Source organism: Lithobates pipiens, unplaced genomic scaffold, assembly GCF_037356315.1.
Source record: "Lithobates pipiens isolate NorthernLeopardFrog02 unplaced genomic scaffold, aLitPip1_a1.2 Scaffold_23, whole genome shotgun sequence".
NCBI classification, from domain to species: Eukaryota; Metazoa; Chordata; class Amphibia; order Anura; family Ranidae; genus Lithobates; species Lithobates pipiens.
The window spans coordinates 5,528,804-5,548,881 of NW_027507785.1; the positions used below are offsets into that span (position 1 = coordinate 5,528,804).

The 20,078-nt window shown below is 46.8% G+C and overlaps 1 protein-coding gene across 1 annotated transcript in view; it reads left to right on the forward strand.

Moving 5' to 3' along the window:
• The first annotated feature begins 4,839 nt into the window (after positions 1-4,839).
• LOC143926821 (vomeronasal type-2 receptor 26-like) overlaps positions 4,840-20,078 on the forward strand; it is a 110,888-nt gene continuing 95,649 nt past the window's right edge. The window contains exon 1 of the mRNA XM_077450862.1: positions 4,840-5,197. Within this exon, the coding sequence (XP_077306988.1) occupies positions 4,929-5,197 (269 nt within the window). The 5' untranslated portion in view covers positions 4,840-4,928. The remainder of the gene's footprint in view (positions 5,198-20,078) is intronic.

The following is a 20,078-nucleotide window of genomic DNA, read 5'->3' on the forward strand; positions in this document are numbered from 1 at the left end:
AGAGAAAGAATTTTGCATGTTTGAAGGGGAGCCTTATTGAAGTGCCTTTGCTGGCCAATGCTGATCCCTCCAAATCGTATGAGCTACATGTGGATGCTAGCAGAGATGGGCTAGGGGGAATGTTATATCAGTGAATCAGAAGGAAATCTTCACCCAGTGGCCTATGTGAGTCGCAGCCTCACTCCCCTGAAAAGAATTATTCGGTGCACAAGTGTGAATTCCTGGCACTTAAGTGGGCTGTGGTACACAAGCTACGAGACTACCTATATGGGGCCATATTCGTGGTGAAAATGGATAATAATCCTCTGACTTAATTGCTGTCTACTGCCAAAGTGCCGTTGCTACTGGACATCAGTGGTTGGCCGCCTTCTCTGAGTTTCGATTCAGTTTAAAAAATACCGGCCAGGGGTGGGCAAACCAAGAGGCTGATGGCCTTTCCCGAAGACCTTACGCCACTGATACTGGCTGGATCCATTTGCCTCTAGAGGGAATACTCGCTGTATGCCAAGGAGTAGAGAATATGCATAAGGGGGCAACAGGTGCCAAAGCTGTTGGGGTCACCCACACTGGAGTACTAAGGTACTACTGTGATTTTACACAAGTGCGTAGTCAAGAACTGCCTCATGACTAGGGAGGATGTGAGAAGAGATCAACGTAAAGATCCACTGGGAAACCTTATAAAGAAGTCCTTGTCAGTTCGGGATCCTGAGCTGCTGTTAAATAGTTCCATTGAGGGAGCTAAATTAGTACATAAAGAATGGGAACAAATGCGGTTGGAAGACTGAGTAATATACAGAAAAGGCCCATCTGAGGAACCAGAGGGTGATCGCCAACTATTCCTCCCTGAGAAATACCGACTAGTAGTGTTGGCTGCCATGGCTGACCATGGCCATTAAGGTCCAGATAGAACCCTCAAGCTGGTTAAGGACTGGTTTTATTGGCCGTACATGAGGGCCGAAGTAGAAAGTTACTGTCACTCTTGCATCCAGTGCATTCAAAGAAAGACTATGCCAGGCAGGGCAGCCCCAATGGGCCATCTACAGAGTCAGGGACCAATAGAATTGATGAGCATTGATTTCTTGTGTTTGGAACCTGACCTGAGTGGGCGGAATAATGTCTTGGTTGTGAAAGATCATTTTACTCGTTATGCTCAGGTTTTCCCAACCAGGGACCAGCAAGCTAGTACTGTAGCAAAGACCCTAGTGGAGAAGTTCTTCATCCGTTATGGGCTGCCACAGCTTCTACATTCGGATCAAGGTCAGGACTTTGAGAGCAAGCTAATCCAAAGATGGTGTGAACATTTGTTTTTAAAAAAAAAAATCAAGAACCATTCCTTACCATCCCAAAGGGGACCGACAACCTGAGTGTTTTAACCACACTCTGTTGAACATGCTAGAAACCCTTTCTTTCGGAGACGAAACAACATTGGGGTGACCACATCGCTGCAGTGGTTCATGCTCACATTAGCACAGCGAATGACTCTGTACTGGGCACTCCCCTTACTGCTTAGTGTTTGGAAGGAAAGCTTGCTTGTCGGTGGATCTGGCTTTTGGAACGTCATTAGATCACACATCTCTTACTGAGGGTACATCAACAGACTTTCAAAAAACTAAAAGACTGCTTATGAAAAAGCTAAGGAAGAATCTACTGCCAGGGAACAGAGAAACAAGAAAATCTTTGATCTTAAAGTAAGGGTTCAAGACCTGCAACCTGGAGATCAGGGTACTGTTGTGCAACCTAGGGGTGGCGGGAAAGTATAAACTGGCTGATCGATGGCGCCCACAGCCCTATATTATTTGCAAATGCTTACCTGGGCTTCCCGTGTATCGGATCTGCCCCGAAGGAAAGATTGGACCCCTAAAAACTTGGCTTCAAAACCATTTGCTGCCTATATCTGAAGCTATACGAGTGCTCCCACCTCCTTGCTCAGAACCCAGAAACCAACAAAGAGTCTCCTGGATTCGTCTGGGTTATGAACCCATACCTCAGAGGAGGAGAGTGATGAGAAAGAAATAACCCTTGATTGACTATGGGTTCCCTCATCTGAGGACAACCCTACCGTTTCTCAAGTTCTTGGAGAAAACAGTAATAAAACATCCCCCTGGAGGAAGACAAGACTTCTGCTGTCTGAAGTTGAAGTGCCTGTGATCATCCCTGCAAGAGAGAACGAGGAAGTCAAGATGGAGTCAAATGACCGTTTGGAGGCATTTGATGCTGTGGAAACTCCTGCTCCTCCTAATAATGAAAAAGAAAGTGGGAATGTTCCTGAAACCCTGGATGAGTCAGAACCTGAGCCAAAGTCCAGATGTAGTTTTTGGGGAACAAATCATGAGCCAGGGCCATTGGAAAGTATATATTCTAGGTTGAGACAGAAGATCTGCCCTCCTAAAAGACTGACTTATGATGCCTTTGAGGAAAATTCGGATGAATTTATTACTACCACTCAACGTTCTAGTCAAGCACTTGCCTCCTTTATCGAACCTTTGATAGAGAATGACCTTGATCTGCCTCCTGACACTACTGGGTGGGCCACTAATTTACTACTGGCCTGCCACCAAAATGATATGACCCTGCCTGATAATGCATATAGTTTATTGTTAGAAAACCCTTTTCTAGGTCAGTTGTTGACCGTTGTAGCTTTTTGTTTGTAAAATAACTGTTTACATTTCTTGTGGTACAGTAAAGTGATTTCACATGTTGTTTTCTGTCTTCGGGGACCAAAGATTTTCACGTGGGGGGAAGATCTAGCAACAGTGGATTATTGTTACTTTACTATGCAGACAACCCCATGCATTCTCTGTCTATTCCAGTGTTCCCCTAATAATTGTCATCATATCATTGAGCCAAACAGGAAGGATTGTGGGACCTACAACATGAACGGACCTCTGAGAGGGACTACAAAAGGCCTGTCAGATCCGCCGCACACACTCTCTTCCCTGGGTCTCATGGTATGAGCACTTTGCTGCTGAGAGAGAGGGCTGCAGCCTACCACACGGTGATCAAGTGACTCCAGCCTGTTCATCAGACATCCACACGGCAAGAAAAATTAGTTTTTTTTTTTCTCTAAATGTAACATTTATAGAGCAAAAAAACCCAGAGGAGATTAAATGCCACCAAAAGAAAGCTTTATTTATGTGTAAAAAGAGTAACTATCATTCAAAGTGTGAGACCTCTTAAAGCTAAAAATTGGTCTGGGTAGGAAGGGGGTAACTTAGGAATCTGTCAGGCCAAAAAGATAAAGTTCTAGCAACAGTAAAGAGATTGAATGTCTAGTAAAAAGCCCTCCTGCAACAGAATGCATCTATGAGACGCAACAGTAAGGGAATTAGAGGCTGAGGGAGTATAAGAAACTTGACTTCATCAAATAATTAATTTAAATCATCAACAAATAAAAGGGGGGTTAGCAATACAGCAGAAAACTTGTGGCCCAGGGTTAGACAAACCTATCTGTTCTCAGATTTCTCCTGTATTTAGGAGTCTTAAGAGTCCTTTCTTGGTCACCGGTGGACTGGAGAAGCAGTAGGACTGTAACCCTGGTATACCCTTTGTGGATCTGGGGGTGGTGGGCTGGGGTGAGAAGACCTACAGCATTGTTGTTTGGGGAATTGCACATCCACCTGGTCATCAAGACGAAGAGATCTTGTGAATGGGACCGAGTGGTATTCACTGTACCTTTTTATGGAACCTGGTTTAGAGGAATGTCCAGGCATTTGCAGAAATGGGAAAGGTCCTCCAGAACACTCAAGAGAGCCGTACAGCCTGCTACCGAGGCAGAAAGTTTGAAGGGGAATTTCCATGTGTAATGGATTCCTCAAGCCTGTAGAATATCCAGCAGGGGTCAAAGATCTTTTCGGTGTTGCAGAGTGTCTAATTGATGTCGGCATTCTCATAAGAGCACTGGATCCGATTACGTGCTTTCCTGAGGATTCTTCTTTGAAGCAAAAACTGGGCAAGCAGCACAGTCTGTCTAAAAGATTACTGAAGATGGCCATGGCAGCTTGCCACAGTTGATATTGTTCCACCGTTTCTGGGATTATGAGATTGTTGCAATGCCCATGGTTATCCAGGTATTCTAGATGTCTATGAAGATCCTGGAGTTGCAGGGTATGAGCATCCGGGACAGTAAAGAGCTTATGTATGTGAGCTTCCTGGTGTATGGTCATCATAAAAACTTCATGTACCCTATCTGCTATGGCTTGTATGTCATGGTGGAGGTCCACATTAGCTGCTGAGATAGGGTGTCCTTTATGTCAGCCGCCACGCTGTGCAGGTCGCTCGGGCTAGGAAAGTGCTTGGAGGCAGGGAACAATGGAGGAGGTGAGCCTCTAGCTGTCACAGCTGTATGCTGGCTCTGTGTATGGCCCACACATGTGGAAGTTGCAGAGGGTGCCACCATGTTAGAGGGCTGGGTGGGGAGGATCTCTGGATTTTGGTGGCTAAACTGTATGCCCTGGTCCCCCCAGCTGCTGCGGGATGATTTCCACATATGTATACCTGGCTGGGTCTCGGCTGGAATAGAAGACCATCCCTCTGTCGGCCAGAGCTCCGGGTCTAAGTGGCCATTTGGGTCTTCGGTCAGGCCACGCCCTGACTCATTCATTCCTATTGGATTTTCACTTTCTGTCCTGCAATGTAAAAATATAATTTCATAAGAAAAATATATATTTTTTAGGAAGTATATCTTGGAGATGAAGAAATATAATTCTGAATGACTAAAAGTGTGCTGAATATGAAATAAAAGAATAAACCAACTTTATTAGCTCAGTTACACTTTATAATATATATTTTATATTTTCAGACTGAAGTTACTATTATTCCTTCCTTTGTTCTGTAGTGTAAATCAGTCGCAGTCGATGTGTATAAAGCTCCGGTGATTGCGTCTCCTTCTGAGTAGAGCTTCCGGTGACTGAGAAGATCTGCCGTGTGACATGAAATGTTCTCCGGTGTTCTGTGTCTGTTACCTGCTGATACTCATCCTTCCCATCACCTACTATGGAGTAGTACTGACCCGGAGCTCAGCGCCTGGTTGTAGAATGAATATGGCAAAGCCAGTACTTGAGTATAAATATTACCAGGAGGGAGATTTCATTATCGGAGGATTAATTTCTGCTCACTTGAGGAGTGTTTATGTTAAAAATTTGGACGGAGCACTTCCAGATGAGTCTGGCTCATATAGAGCTTTTTCTTTTTGTGATCGGTAAGTTTTGTTTTATCATCTTTGCTCTCTGTATAACCCAACAAACAGAAAATATAACGGTTTATCTTCATTTTTACTGTAATATTTTATGAAAGTTTGCAAATGTTTCTACTGTTGTTTTATATTTTCTCATTATCAGACTCAAGTCTTTATGCCACCAATATACAAATACTACTAAACAAAGAAAATAATCTGCGCTGTGTGTTGTGATCTAAAATCAGTGATGAATGATTAATAAACAGCTGCACTCACTGCATTGTACATCCCAATACTAAAACATAACCATCAAAAAATAAAATGGTGTTGCCCTGTGAATATACTCAAACAAGCATATACAGGTACTCCTCACTTAATGACCAGGTTCCGTTCCAATGACCAGGTCATTAAAGTAATTGGTTGTTAAACGAGGAGTCACAAGTAATCAGTATGTTAAGCATTCTTAAATACTGTATTGTATTGTGAAAAAAAGGTCTAAAGATAAAACTGCAGCTCAATGACGTTGTTTTAATTTGCATAAGTACAGAACAAACAGGAAAATTCTGTACTGTACAATACAATGATGTATATAGGTGACGTTAGGGTGGGGAGAGCTGGTCATAAGTCTGAATGGTCGTTAAATGACGAGATGTATTCAAGTAATCAGAATCATATAGTGCTCATACACTGATGAGGAAAAAGTGCTAAAAGTTCAAAAAAGGAAACTCATCCATATATACATGTAAAGGTGTAAACATGTGCTTTCATCCATAATAATATTCAATAAAGTGCCAGGTGAGGTATACAGATTGAATATTTTCAATTAACCACTTCTGGACCAAGCCTATATCTGACCTTTGTTGTTTAGAAGTTTAAATCAGTATTTTTTTTTGCTAGAAAATTACTTAGAACCCTCAGGCTGGGTTCACACATTGCGAATTGAAGCTCCTTTTTCACAGCTAATTGACAAAGTATTTTAGCGTTTCACATCAGTTTTTGATCAGGATCTGGTCAGGATTACATCCGGATCGGGTCAGGATTACATCAGGATCAGGTCAGGTTAACATCAGGATCGGGTCAGGTTTACATCAGGATCGGGTCAGGTTTACATCAGGATCGGGTCAGGTTTACATCAGGATCGGGTCAGGTTTACATCAGGATCGGGTCAGGTTTACATCCGGATCGGGTCAGGTTTACATCAGGATCTGGTCAGGATTACATCAAGATTACATCAGGATCGGGTCAGGATTACATCAGGATAAGGTCAGGTTTACATCAGGATCGGGTCAGGATTACATCAGGATCGGGTCAGGTTTACATCAGGATCAGGTCAGGTTTACATCTGGATCGGGTCAGGTTTACATCAGGATCAGGTTAGGTTATAGGTAATTTCACACGGGTCGGATCAGTGGTGATCCGCCCCCTGGATATCCGCTTGCTCAGCAGGGATCGCTCCTCCGATCCCCGCTGAGCAGGAAGATGACAGGTCCGTCTCTGCACACTGCGCAGGGACGGACCTGTCACAGCGCCGCTCTCCCCTATGGGTGATTGGATGACGACGGACTGCAGTGTCCATCGTCACCCGATCCGATGACGGATGGAAAAATAGCTTTTTCCTCCGTCACACTTTTTCGGATCGGAGTGGGTCGGATGTCAGCGGACGTGTCACCGCTGACATCCGACACTCCATGAAAAACTGACAGGTGGGCCTGAACGGAACGGTAGTGTGAAAGGGGCCTTACATCAGGATCAGGTCAGGATCACATCAGGATCAGGTTAGGATTTTATCCTGCTCACAACAGAATGCATCTGCGAATCAGATGCATTCCCATAGAAGATAATGTGCTTGCAATTTGCACTGCAATGCCCAGAAAACGCACACCTTTTTCGGGCAATGCGGAGAGCGAATACAACGCACATATGTGAACCAACCTCATTCAAATGAATGTATTTTAAAATGTCATGCAAATTGGGATGCGGGGTAAACCACATCCAATTCGCATAGGTGTGAAGGGCCTCAAACATTTATATGTCATTTTTTTTAGCAAAGACCCTGGTCAATAACACGGCGGTTGCGTTTTTTGTTACTTGGTATTTGTGTCTTTAAAACCCATTTTTTGGAAACAAAAATACACTTCACTGAATTAAAAAAATAAGCTCAATTGTTTTTTTTTACATATTATGAAGGATGATGTTATGCAGAGTAAATAAATACCCAACATGTTACGCTTTTAAATTGCGCCCGCTCGTGGAACTACGGTACTTAAAAATCTCTCTAGGTGTCATTTAATTTTTTTTACAGAGGAGGTATTTTATGAGAATTCTGTCTCTAACGATCGCAGCGATACCTCACGTGTGATTTGAACACCGTTTACATTTGTGGGCGTGACTTAGGTATGCATTTTCTTTGGTGCCCAAGAACGGGGCGCTTATCATTTTTTTTCCTATTTTTATTTAACACGGTCCCTTTAAAAAAAAAAAAAAAAATCTGATCACTTTTATTGCTGTCACAAGGAATGTAAACATCGCATGTGATAGTAATAAGTGGTGACAGGTCCTCTTTATGGAGGGATCGGGGGGGGGGGGGTCTAAAAGACCCCAAATCCCTCCTTTGCACTTAAAAGTATTCAAAGCGCCAAAATCCGCGTTTCTGAATACTGTCATTATTTTCTAAATCTGCGCCATTTGCAACCAAGTAAACCGTAATTGGCATTGTGATTGTGCATCGGAGACCCGAGCAGAGACGACTCCGGCTTCATTTGGGTCTTCCCACCAGCCGACAGATTTGCCGGTTGGTCGCTCGGGCCTCCTGTTGGGAACGGGAGATCCGGGCAGAGCGGCGGAAGGAGGCGAAAGGCTGTCTCTTCGCCTTCTGATAACGGCCCGGCGGCTGCTGAACCGACCGCCTGCTCTAAAAAAAAAATGGTCCCGGGGTGAAGCCTGCAGCTGTGTATCATCCCGGTACAACCACTCCAACAAAATGACACGCGGGTACCTGATTTTACATGAAGTGGTTAAAGTGCCAATTTATTCTTTGCAAAGCATAAAAAACCTCAAATAATGTTCCTTCAAAATGCCAAATCTTCAAATGTGGCATAAAATTGGTGAATGATATGGACAGAGGAATCTATATATAGTCCGTAGGGTTCAATATTGAGTTGGCCCTCCTTTTGCAGCTGTAACAGCTTCAACTCTTCTGGGAAGGCCGTCCACAAGGTTTAGGAGGGTGTCTATGGGAATGCTTGACCATTCTTCCAGAAGCCCAATTGTGAGGTCAGTCACTGATGCTGGACGAGAAGGCCTGGCTTGCAGTCTCTACTCTAATTTATCCCAAAGGTGGTCTATCGGGTTGAAATCAGGACTCTGTGCAGACCAGTTAATGTTCCTCCACCCCAAATCTCACTTATTCATGTCTTTGTGGACCTTGCTTTGTGCACTGGTACAAATCATTTGGTGGAGGGGGGATTATGGTGTGGGGTGGTTTTTCAGAGTTTGGGCTTGACCTCTTAGTTCAAGTGAAGGGAACTCTTATGCTATCAGCATACCAAGCCATTTTGGGAAATTTCATAGTCCCAACTTTGTGGGAACAGTTCGGGGATGGTCCCTTCCTATTCCAACATAACATGCTGAGGGCATGTGACCTGGTACAATTCAGGAGGGGGTGCAATCTCTTGTCCCCCCCCTTTGCCTGTGTCCTGCCAGGTTGTGTGCTCGGAAAAGGGTCTGGTATGGATTTTGGGGGGACCCCCACGCCATTTAAAAAAAAAAATTGGTGCGGGACTCCCCCTTAAAATCCATACCTGACCTGAAGGGCGTGGTATGGATTTTAGGGGGGACCCCAATGCCATTTTTTTCAATGATTTTTATGTATATTGCCGGGATCCAACAATACATTACAGCCACAAGCAGATTTAAATTGCATTTTTTACTTTAGAAATGTCATTTTGCTGCTCGCGTTCATTACAGTATGTACGGCTGCCATGTAAGCAGCCTTACATATTGTGGGGTGTGGATTTAACCCCCTAAGCCATGATCGGCCAAAGGCACCCTGCCTTTAGCCAATCAAGGCTCTCACAGTGCTGTGATTGGCCAAAGCATGCAAGTCAAGTGCATGCCTTGGCCAATCAGCAGACATCAATGCACTGCGATCTCGCAGTGCATTATGGGGCATTCTGTGGGAGCTCAAATTTCCTACAAACACCCCATAATGTTCTAAATTTGGTGAAACTTACATTCGACTCGAATATTGGGCTCATCCCTACTGTTCATCCTTGTACTTATGGGGACCCTTGTCCAACACTGCTTCCATCTGCACTGACTGCAATGCTCTTCCCACAATGTTCATCAGTGCACCCCTCTACCAACATTGCCCACCCCTTCCCCCTCTGCACCCCTCTTCCAGCACTGTTTATCTTTTGCACCTCCAGGGCACTTTGCAATAAAACTTTCTAAATGTAGCAAAGTTACCATGATTACCGGATGCCATTAGCAGTTTTTCAGTTTGTAATTGATTTTGTCTACAATTGCCTTATGGTTTTCAGTAAAAGAGAGAAGCCCGTAGTATAACCCCAAGGCAATAAACGGAGGGCTGGCATGACAGGGGTTAATGGGGGGCTTAGGGTACAGGGAGTTAATGGTAAGAGGGGCAATTCAGGTATTAGTTAGGGATGTTCAGAGTGGAGATGGGGTGGAGCTTTGGGGGAGGTGAGTTATGGACAGAAAAGGGGGTGGTCTTCAGTTGGAAGGGGAAGAGTGTGGAATAACTTCCCATCCTCCCGCCCTACGTTTTGGGGGGCATATTCATGTTTTGTTTTGGGGGACTTAAGAGTCCTAGGGAGCAGGTTGTGGCACTTGGCGGGGTGCAAGAACCTTGTAGGTCATATGGGCACATAAAAGGTATGGTGTAGGGACCCGTCTGAGATACAGCTCCCAGTTGGTGTCTGGGTACTAGGGATGAGCCGAACACCCCCCCCCCCCCCCCCCCCCCGGTTTGGTTTGCACCAGAACCTATAAACAGACCGAAAATTCGTACGAACTTTAGAACCCCATTAAAGTCTATTGGACTCGAACGTTCGAAATCAAAAGTGCTAATTGTAAAGGCTAATATGCAAGTTAATGTCCTAAAAAGGGTTTGGGGACCCAGCTCCTGCCACAGGGGACATGGATCAATGCAAAAAAACAGCCGTTTTTCGGGAGCAATTATTTTAATGACGCTTAAAGTGGAAAAAAAAGTGAAATATTCCTTTCAATATCATGCCTGGGGGGTGTCTATAGTATGCCTGTGAATTGGCACATGTTTCCCATGTTTAGAACAGTCCCTGCACAAAATGACATTTTTAATCGGAAAAAAGTCATTTAAACCTGCTTGTGGTTTTAATGTAATGTCTGGTCCCGGCAATACGGATGAAAATCATTGATAAAAAAATGGCATCGGTAGCCCCCCTGCCAATTACCAGCCCCTTTGGGTCTTGTACGGATATTAAGGGGAATCCCATACCCAAATTAAAAAAAGGAAAGGCATGGGGCCCCCAGGCCCTATATACTCAGAACAGCAGTATACAGGCGGTGCAAACAAGACAGGGACTGTGTAGGTTTGTTGTGTTAAGTAGAATCTGTTTGTAATTTTGAAATGGTACAAGTGTAGCTCCGATCCAAAATTTTGTAAGCTTTTTGGAAAACATAGGGGAGGGTTATCACTCCTGTATAATTTTTTTGGTCATCCGTCTTTTTCCATCTCACTTGCTGTTGTCTCCTTCTGTTTGCAAGTAGGAGACGTTTGTAAGTTGGATGTTTGAAAGTAGGGGCCTGCCCTATATGCTCTGCAGAAATTTGGGTCTAAGGTGTTGGTGTTGCCACAATACTGTAAGCCCTCAGTTACTCTTGGTGGGCGCTGAAATGCCCTGCTGTGAACTATTATATCAAGAATTGTATTTACATGCCATTGTTGAACAGTGGTAGAAAAATTGGGCCTTTGGTGGTGATGGTGCTGGTGCCACAACACTGTAAGTCCTCACAGTTACTCTCGGGGGGGGGGGGGGGGGGGTGCTGGAATGGGCCCTGCTGTGAAATATTATATCAAGAATTGTAATTACATGCACCTGTTAAACAGGGGCTGAAAAATTGGGCCTTAGGCACTGGTGCCACAACACTGAAACACCTCACAGAAACTCTAGTTGGAGAGCAGGAATGAGCCCTGCTGCAAAGTATTGCATCAAAAATTGTAATTGCACGCCCCTGTTAAACAGGGGCTGAATAATTGGGCCTTAGGCACTGGTGCTGGTGCCACGACACTGCAACCCCTCACAGATACTCTAGTTGGAGTGCAGGAATGAGCCCTGCTGCAAAGTATTGCATCAAAAATTGTAATTACATGCCCCTGTTAAACAGGGGCTGAAAAATTGGGCCTTCGCCACTGGTGGCGGCACCCAGAACCAAAAATGTTCTTCCAAGCTATCAGCAGGATCATTGAGGAGGAGAAAGAGGATAGTCAGTCAGAATAACAGGATAGTCACTCAGCATCAGCATAGGCAGTCTTGAAGGGATTGACATTTAAAAAATAAAATAAAAAATATTCGGTTACATCAGCTTCAGGTGCTTATTAGCTGGTGGTGATCCAAGACTGATTCATCTTTATGAAGGTCAGTCAATCAACCGAGTCAGTGGACAGGCACACCCTGTGATCGGTTACAAAGCCTCCAGCAGCACCGAATGTGTGTTTTCGAAAGAACGCTGGATGCAGGACAGGCCAGTAGGACAATTGCATACTGTGCAAGCTCTGGCCAGTGATCCATCCTCAAGACCCAGTAACCCAGAGGATTTTCGGTGGGAAAGGTGTCCAAGTCGGACCCTCGGTATTCCTGCACCATGTAAATCAGACACTGGTGACGGTTGCTGGAACCGATCATACCTTGGGGCTAGGGATGAGCTTCGTGTTCGAGTCGAACGTACGTTCGACTCGAACATTGGTCGTTTGGGCGTTCGGCGAATTCCGAACGTTTGGGCCGTTTGCGGCAAAATTCGTGTGGCCCACAATGCACTGCGATGGCGCAGTGCATTGCTGGCTCATGATTGGCCAAGCATGCACTGTGACCCCGCATGCTTGGCCAATCGCAGCGCCAGCAGCGAGGAGAGCCATGATTGGCCACGGGCGTCCTGCCTGTGGCCAATCATAGCTCAGGCTGTGTAGTGCACGCCCCACACTATATAAGGCCGCCTTTGAGGCGGCCTCGTGTAGTGTGTTGGCATCTGAAGCAGTGGGTGTTCTGTGTACCTTCAACACAGTTACACACCAATCGTTTTTGGCTGATTTCCTATCTTGCTGCTGTGTAGTGGTTGTTGTCTGTGCCCTGACCGCAGTATACACCACTATATTCACCTCACCTATATAGCTAGTGATCTATCTTTAATAATAGAGCTTGCAGTCAGTAGTGTTAGGAGATAGTGCGTGCTCTGTACCCAGTACATACCGCTATAATCCACCTACATAGCTGTTCTCCATTTGGGCCCAATTGTCATCTGCAGGAGTTATTGGAAGTTGGGTGTGCTTCCAGCACAGCACAGTATACATCTGTATATACCCCTTTAACTCTGCTGTTTTCTGGTTATTGTCTGCGTGCCCTGAACGCAGTATACACCGTGATATTCACCTCACCTATATAGCTAGTGGTCCATCTTTAATAATAGAGCTTGCAGTCAGTAGTGTCAGGAGATAGTGCGTGCTGTCTGCGTGCTCTGTACCCAGTACATACCGCTATAATCCACCTACATAGCTGTTCTCTATTTGGGCCCAATTGTCATCTGCAGGAGTTATTGGAAGTTGTGTGTGCTTCCAGCACAGCACAGTATACATCTGTATATACCCCTTTAACTCTGCTGTTTTCTGGTTATTGTCTGCGTGCCCTGAACGCAGTATACACCGTGATATTCACCTCACCTATATAGCTAGTGGTCCATCTTTAATAATAGAGCTTGCAGTCAGTAGTGTCAGGAGATAGTGCGTGCTGTCTGCGTGCTGTCTGCGTGCTCTGTACCCAGTACATACCGCTATAATCCACCTACATAGCTGTTCTCTATTTGGGCCCAATTGTCATCTGCAGGAGTTATTGGAAGTTGTGTGTGCTTCCAGCACAGCACAGTATACATCTGTATATACCCCTTTATCTCTGCTGTTCTATAAAAAAGGCATCTGCAGGAGTTAGTGGGTGTTGTGTGCCTCCAGCACAATATAAACTACCCAACTACTGTTTTACCCAACTCCCTTCAGGCCATTACCATGTCTGGAAGGCCAGCAAGGAGAGGCAGACAGGCGCGAGCCGATAAAAGAGGGCAAGCAGGCTCTGTGTCTAGAGACAACAGTGCTGGTCGTGGACGCGGTGCATTGTCATCAGCACGTGGCCATGGGACATGCTTGTCCTTCTTTTCTGCAGCTGGACATGTTGAACCACAACATGCCAACGACTTGGTAGAGTGGATGACCAAGCCCTCTTCAACCTCCTCATCCTCTCTCACCCAGTCTCAGGGTAGTAGCAAAGCAGCTGCCAACACATCGTCTTCCCTCCTCTCAATGTCATAATCAGTGACTCCTTCCCTAGACCCACCACGTCCTCCTGAGGAGTCTCCTGAACTCTTTGAGCACAGTGTTGGGTACATGCTCCAGGAGGATGCCCAGTGTTTGGTGGGCTCTGATGATGACACTCAGCTAGAGGAAGGCAGTAGCGTGAGCGCAGAGAGAGGGGATGCTCAAGAAGGACAGCAATCTGGCAGTCATGTTCCACAAGCTGCAGCATACTGCCAGGTTTGCTACAGCGATGAAGAGGGAGGGGATGATGAGGGCACTGACTCCACGTGGGTGCCTGGAAGGAGGGAGGAGGAGGAGGAGGCACATGTCCAACGAGGCAGGATGCCCTCCGGGGGCCAGCTTAGGGGCAGCACACCAACTGCATCACACCGCAGAGCTCCGCCTGCGCAGAGCGCTTCCTCTGCGCGTTATTCTTAAAGTTCTTTGGTGTGGGCCTTTTTTGAGACGAGTGCATCAGATCGCACCGCTGCTATTTGCAACATATGTCTCAAGCGTATCTCATGTGGCCAAAACATCAGCCGCTTGGGCACCACATGCTTGACCAGACATATGTTGACCTGCCATGCAGCTCGTTGGCAAGCGTACCTCAAAGACCCACACCAAAGAACAAAGCGGACCTCTCCTTGCTCCTCATCAGCTGGCATCTCCAACCCCACTAGACCTTCAGTCCTCTCTGAAACCTGCTCTGAGAGGAATGAAGGTGTAGAATTAGGTGTGTCACAGCCAAGTGCTTCCGGGAACTCTGCTAGTGGTACATCCACATCCGATTATAGCAGGCAAATGTCCCTGCCCCAGCTGCTGGACCGGCGGAAGAAGTTTACTCCCAGCCATCCACATGCTAGCTTGGCTAAATTGCTAGCACTTCAACTGCTGCCTTTTCAGTTGGTAGACTCGGCCCCCTTCCGTGAGTTTGTACAATGTGCGGTTCCTCAGTGGCAGGTCCCCAAATGCCACTTTTTCTCACGGAAGGCGATTCCGGCTCTCTACCGGCATGTGGAAGGCAATGTCCTTGCCTCAATGGACAGGGCGGTCAGCGGTAAGGTGAATATTACCGCTGACTCATGGTCCAGCAGGCATGGACAGGGACGTTACCTGTCTTTCACGGCCCATTGGGTCACTCTTCTGGCTGCTGGGAAGGATGCAGGACAAGGTGCAGTAGTGTTGGAGGTTGTTCCGCCACCACGCCTCCAAAATGCTACTATTGGTTGTGACACACCTCTCTCCTCCACCCCCTCCTCTTCTTCTTCCTCCATGGCCTCTTCCAGTGCTCTGTCCTCAGAACCAGCGGTGCTCCGTAGGCGTTCCAGGGGCTACGCAAGTACGCAGGCAAAACGATGCCATGCCATGCTTGCGCTGGTTTGTTTGGGGGACAGGAGCCACACTGGGGCGGATGTTTTGTCAGCTCTGCAGGGGCAGGCCGAGAGGTGGTTGACGCCACGCCAGCTTAAGCCAGGAATGGTGGTTTGCGACAATGGCACCAACCTCCTCTCCGCCCTCCAACAGGGACAACTGACCCATGTGCCCTGTGTAGCTCACGTCCTTAACCTGGTGGTGCAGCGGTTCTTGGGCAGGTACCCCGGCTTACATGATGTCCTGAAGCAGGCCAGGAAAGTCTGTGTGCATTTCCGCCGATCATTTAATGCCTGTGCTCGGCTGGCTAAGCTCCAAAAGGAGTTGAACCTGCCCAAGAACCGCCTTATATGTGACATGCCCACCAGATGGAACTCAACATTGGCCATGCTGCAGCGGCTGCACACGCAGCAGAGGGCCATCAATGAGTACCTGTGCGACTACGGCACCAGGACAGGGTCAGGGGAGCTTGTTTTTTTCTCACCACGCCAGTGGGGCATGATCAGGGATGCATGCACTGTCCTGTCACCGTTTGAGGAGGCCACAAGGATGGTGAGCAGTGACAGTGCATGCATCAGTGACACTGTACCTCTTGTCCACCTCTTGGAGCATACGCTGCGTGGAATAATGGACAGGGCACTTGAGGCAGAACAGAGGCAGGAAGAGGAGGACTTCCTTGCCTCTCAAGGCCCCCTTTATCCAGACAGTGTTCCTGCTGTGCCACCCATCACACAGGAAGAGGGTGAGGAGGAGGAAGAGGAGAAGGAGGATGATTGTATCAGCATGGAGGTGGAGGCTGGCACTCAGCATCAGCAGCAGCAGTCTTATAGGGATGATTTACAGTCCCAAGAAACACGTGGACTTGTACGTGGCTGGGAGGAGGTAGCTGCGGATCATGTTGTCCTTAGTGACCCAGAGGACTCCGGACCGAATGCCTCAGCTAACCTACGCTGCATGGCCTCCCTGATCCTGCAAAGCCTGCGGAAGGATCCTCGTATTCTTCGGATCAAGGAGAGGGACCATTACTGGCTGGCCACTCTCCTTGATCCACGGTACAAGGGTAAGGTTGCCGACCTTATCTTGCCATCGCAGAGGGAGCAGAGGATGAGACATCTCCGGGAGGCCTTGCAGAAAGCTCTGTGCAGCGCGTTCCCAGAGACTGGGAGGTCACAAACTCCTGGTCCTGGACAACGTGTTGCTGAGGCATCAGTCAGAAGGAGCGGTGGAGAAGGTGGCCGTCTGACTGATGCTTTCAGACAATTTTTTAGTCCGCAGCCCCAAGGTATGATTGGTTCCAGCACCCATCGCCAGCGTCTAATTTACATGGTGCAGGAATACCTAGGGGCAAGGTCAGACTTGGACACCTTTCCCACTGAAAATCCTCTGGCTTACTGGGTCTTGAGGATGGATCACTGGCCAGAGCTTGCACAGTATGCAATTGAGCTACTGGCCTGTCCTGCATCCAGCGTTCTTTCGGAACGCACCTTCAGTGCTGCTGGTGGCTTTGTTACCGATCACAGGGTGCGCCTGTCCACCGAATCAGTTGATCGACTGACCTTCATCAAGATGAATCAGTCTTGGATCACCCACAGCTACCAAGCACCTGAAGCTGATGTAACCGAATAATTTTTTTTGAAATACCACATCCCTTCAAGACTGCCTATGCTGATGCTGAGTGACTGTCCTGTTATGTTGATTGTCTATCCTCTTCCTCCTCCGCTGATATGTTGGAAGAACATTTTTGGTTCTGGGTGATGCCAGCGGCCCAATTTTTCTGCCCCTGTTTAACAGGGGCGTTTAATTACAATTTTTGATGCAATGCTTTGCAGCAGGGCTAATTCCTGCAATAAAACTAGAGTATATGGCAGAGGTTGGAGTGTGGTGGCACCAGCACCAGTGCCTAAGGCCCAATTTTTCTGCCCCTGTTTAACAGGGGCGTTTAAGTACAATTTTTGATGCAATGCTTTGCAGCAGGGCTAATTCCTGCAATAAAACTAGAGTATATGGAAGAGGTTGCAGTGTGGTGGCACCAGCAGCAGTGCCTAAGGCCCAATTTTTCTGCCCCTGTTTAACAGGGACATGTAATTACAATTCTTGATATAATATTTCACAGGAGGGCCCCTTCCTGTGCCCACCCAGAGTAACGGTGAGGACTTATAGTGTTGTGGCACCAGCACCACAACCACCAAAGGTCAATTTTTCTACCACTGTTCAACAATGGCATGTAATTACAATTCTTGATATAATCATTCACAGCAGGGTGCTCCAGCGCCCACCAAGAGTCACTTTCAGGGCTTACAATGTTGTGGCAAAACCAACACCTTGTTCCGCCATTTCTGCAGAGCATATAGGGCAGGCCCCTACTTTCAAACATCCAACTTACAAACATCAGACAGCAGCAAGTGAGATGAAAAAAGATGGACGACAAAACAAATTATACAGGGGTGATAACCCTTCCCTATGTTTTCCAAAAAGCTTAAAAATAGTTTTTTTTGACTGGAGCTACACTTTAAAAATGTACCAGTTGAAAATTACAAACAGATTCAACTTAACACAACAAACCTACACAGTCCCTATCTTGTTTGCACCGCCTGTATACTGCTGTTCTGAGTATATAGGGCCTGGGGGCCACACCCATTTCCTTTTTTTAATATGGGTACGGGGTTCCCCTTAATATGCGTACAAGACCCAAATAGGCTGGTAATGGGCAGGGAGGGCTACCCATGCCATTTTTCTGAATGATTTTCAACCATATTGCAGGAACCAGATATAACATTAAAATCGCAAGCAGTTTTAAATGGTGTTATTCCCGTTTAATGTCATTTTGTGCAGGGACTGTTCTAAACACGGGAAACACGTGGCACTTCACAGGCATACTACAGACACCCCCCAGGCACCATATTTAACCACTTCCCACCCGGCCAATGCATATATACGGCCGGGTGGGAGCCGTCTACTCCTGACAGGCCGTTCAGGAACGTCCTTCAGGAGTAGCGGGATCGTGCGCGCGCGCGCTCGCGCGCTCGCGCAGCGGCGCGATCCCAATGTGCTCGTGTCACCCGGACACGGCACATCTCAGATCGGCAGGAGGGCTCTGTGATTGGCCCTCCTGATCACATGACGGCCGTGTCCAATCACGGCCGTCATGTGATGTAAACAAACAGCCGGTTGCTAGGCAATCGGCTCTCCTCTCCTCACACGGAAGTCACCGCTGAGGAGAGGAGAGCAGAACGCTGCAGCCGGCTGATGATCAGTGAGTATGGGCTGCTTTTTACAGCTTTTTACTCACTGATCATCAGTGTAATGTAAACACACAACACACCACACAGTACAAACACAGTCCTCACATATGTCCCCAAAACACACATGTCCCCAAAACATACATGTCCCCAAATAATAAAAACACATGTCCCTAATAATAAAAACATGTCCCCCACATATGTCCCACTAAAATCACATGTCCCAATGATTATCTGCACACATATGTACGTGATCACCTGCACACATATGTACATGATCATTTGCGTACATATGTCCGTGATCACACAAACCAATTATTATACACTTAACGGAATTTTTTTTACCAAAAACATGTAGCAGAATACATTTTGGCTTAAATTTATGATAAAATTTGATTTTATTGGATTTCTTTTCAAATAGAAAAAAGAAAATATTGTTTTTTTTCCAAATTTCCGCTATTTTTGCGCTTATATCGCAAAAAAAAAAAAACGGAGTCGTGAATAAATAACACCAAAATAAAGCTCTATTTGTGCGAACAAAATGATAACAATTTCATTTGGGTACAGTGTAGCACGACCGCGCAATTGTCACTGAAAGCGCTAGAGCGCTGAAAGCTGAAAATTGGGCTGGGAAGGAAGGGGGTGAAAGTGCCCTGTATTGTAGTGGTTAAAGGAATATTTCACTTTTTTTTTTCACTTTAATCGTCATTAAAATCAGTGCTCCCGCCAAAACGGCCGTTTTTAAAACCTTTTTTTGCATTGACCCATGTCCCCTGAGGCAGGAGTCAGGTCCCCAAACCCTTTTTAGGATAATATCTTGCATATTAGCCGTTAAAATTAGCACTTTCCATTTCGAACGTTCGAGTCCCATAGACTTCAATGGGGTTCTAACGTTCGTTTCGAACGCGGGGTCCGTTCGAAAGTTCTGGTGCGAACCGAACCGGGGGGTGTTCGGCTCATCCCTACTTGGGGCGGTGGACTAAAAAATTGTCTGAATGCATGGGTCAGACGGCCACCTTCTCCACTGCTCCTTCTGTGACTGACTGAAGCCTCAGCAACACGTTGTCCAGGAACAGGAATTTGTAACCTCCCAGTCTCTGGGAACGTGTTGCACAGACCTTTCTGCAAGGCCTCTCAGAGACGTCTCATCCTCTGCGATGACAAGATGAGGTCCGCAACTTTACCGTGGATCAAGGATAGTGGCCAGCCAGTAATGATCCCTCTCCTTGATCTGAAGAATACGAGGATCCTTCTGCAGGCTTTGCAGGATCAGGGAGGCCATGCAGCGTAGGTTAGCCGAGGCATTCAGTCCGGAGTCCTCTGGGTCACTAAGGACGACATGATCCACAGCCACCTCCTCCAAGCCACATACAAGTGCACGGGTTTCTTGGGACTGTAAATCATCCCTAAAAGACTGCTGCTGATGCTGAGTGCCAGGCTCCACCTCCATGCTGACACTATCCTCCTCCTCGTCCTCCTCCTCCTCTTCCTGTGTGATCGGCAGGCCAGCAGGAACACTGTCTGGATAAAGGGGGCCTTGAGAGGCAAGGAAGTCCTCCTCTTCCTGCCTCTGTTCTGCCTCAAGTGCCCCTGTCCATTATTCCACGCAGCGTGTGCTCCAACAGGTGGACAAGAGGTGCAGTGTCACTAATGCATGCACTGTCACTGCTCACCATCCTCGTGGCCTCCTCAAATGGTGACAGGACAGTGCATGCATCCCTGATCATGGCCCACTGGC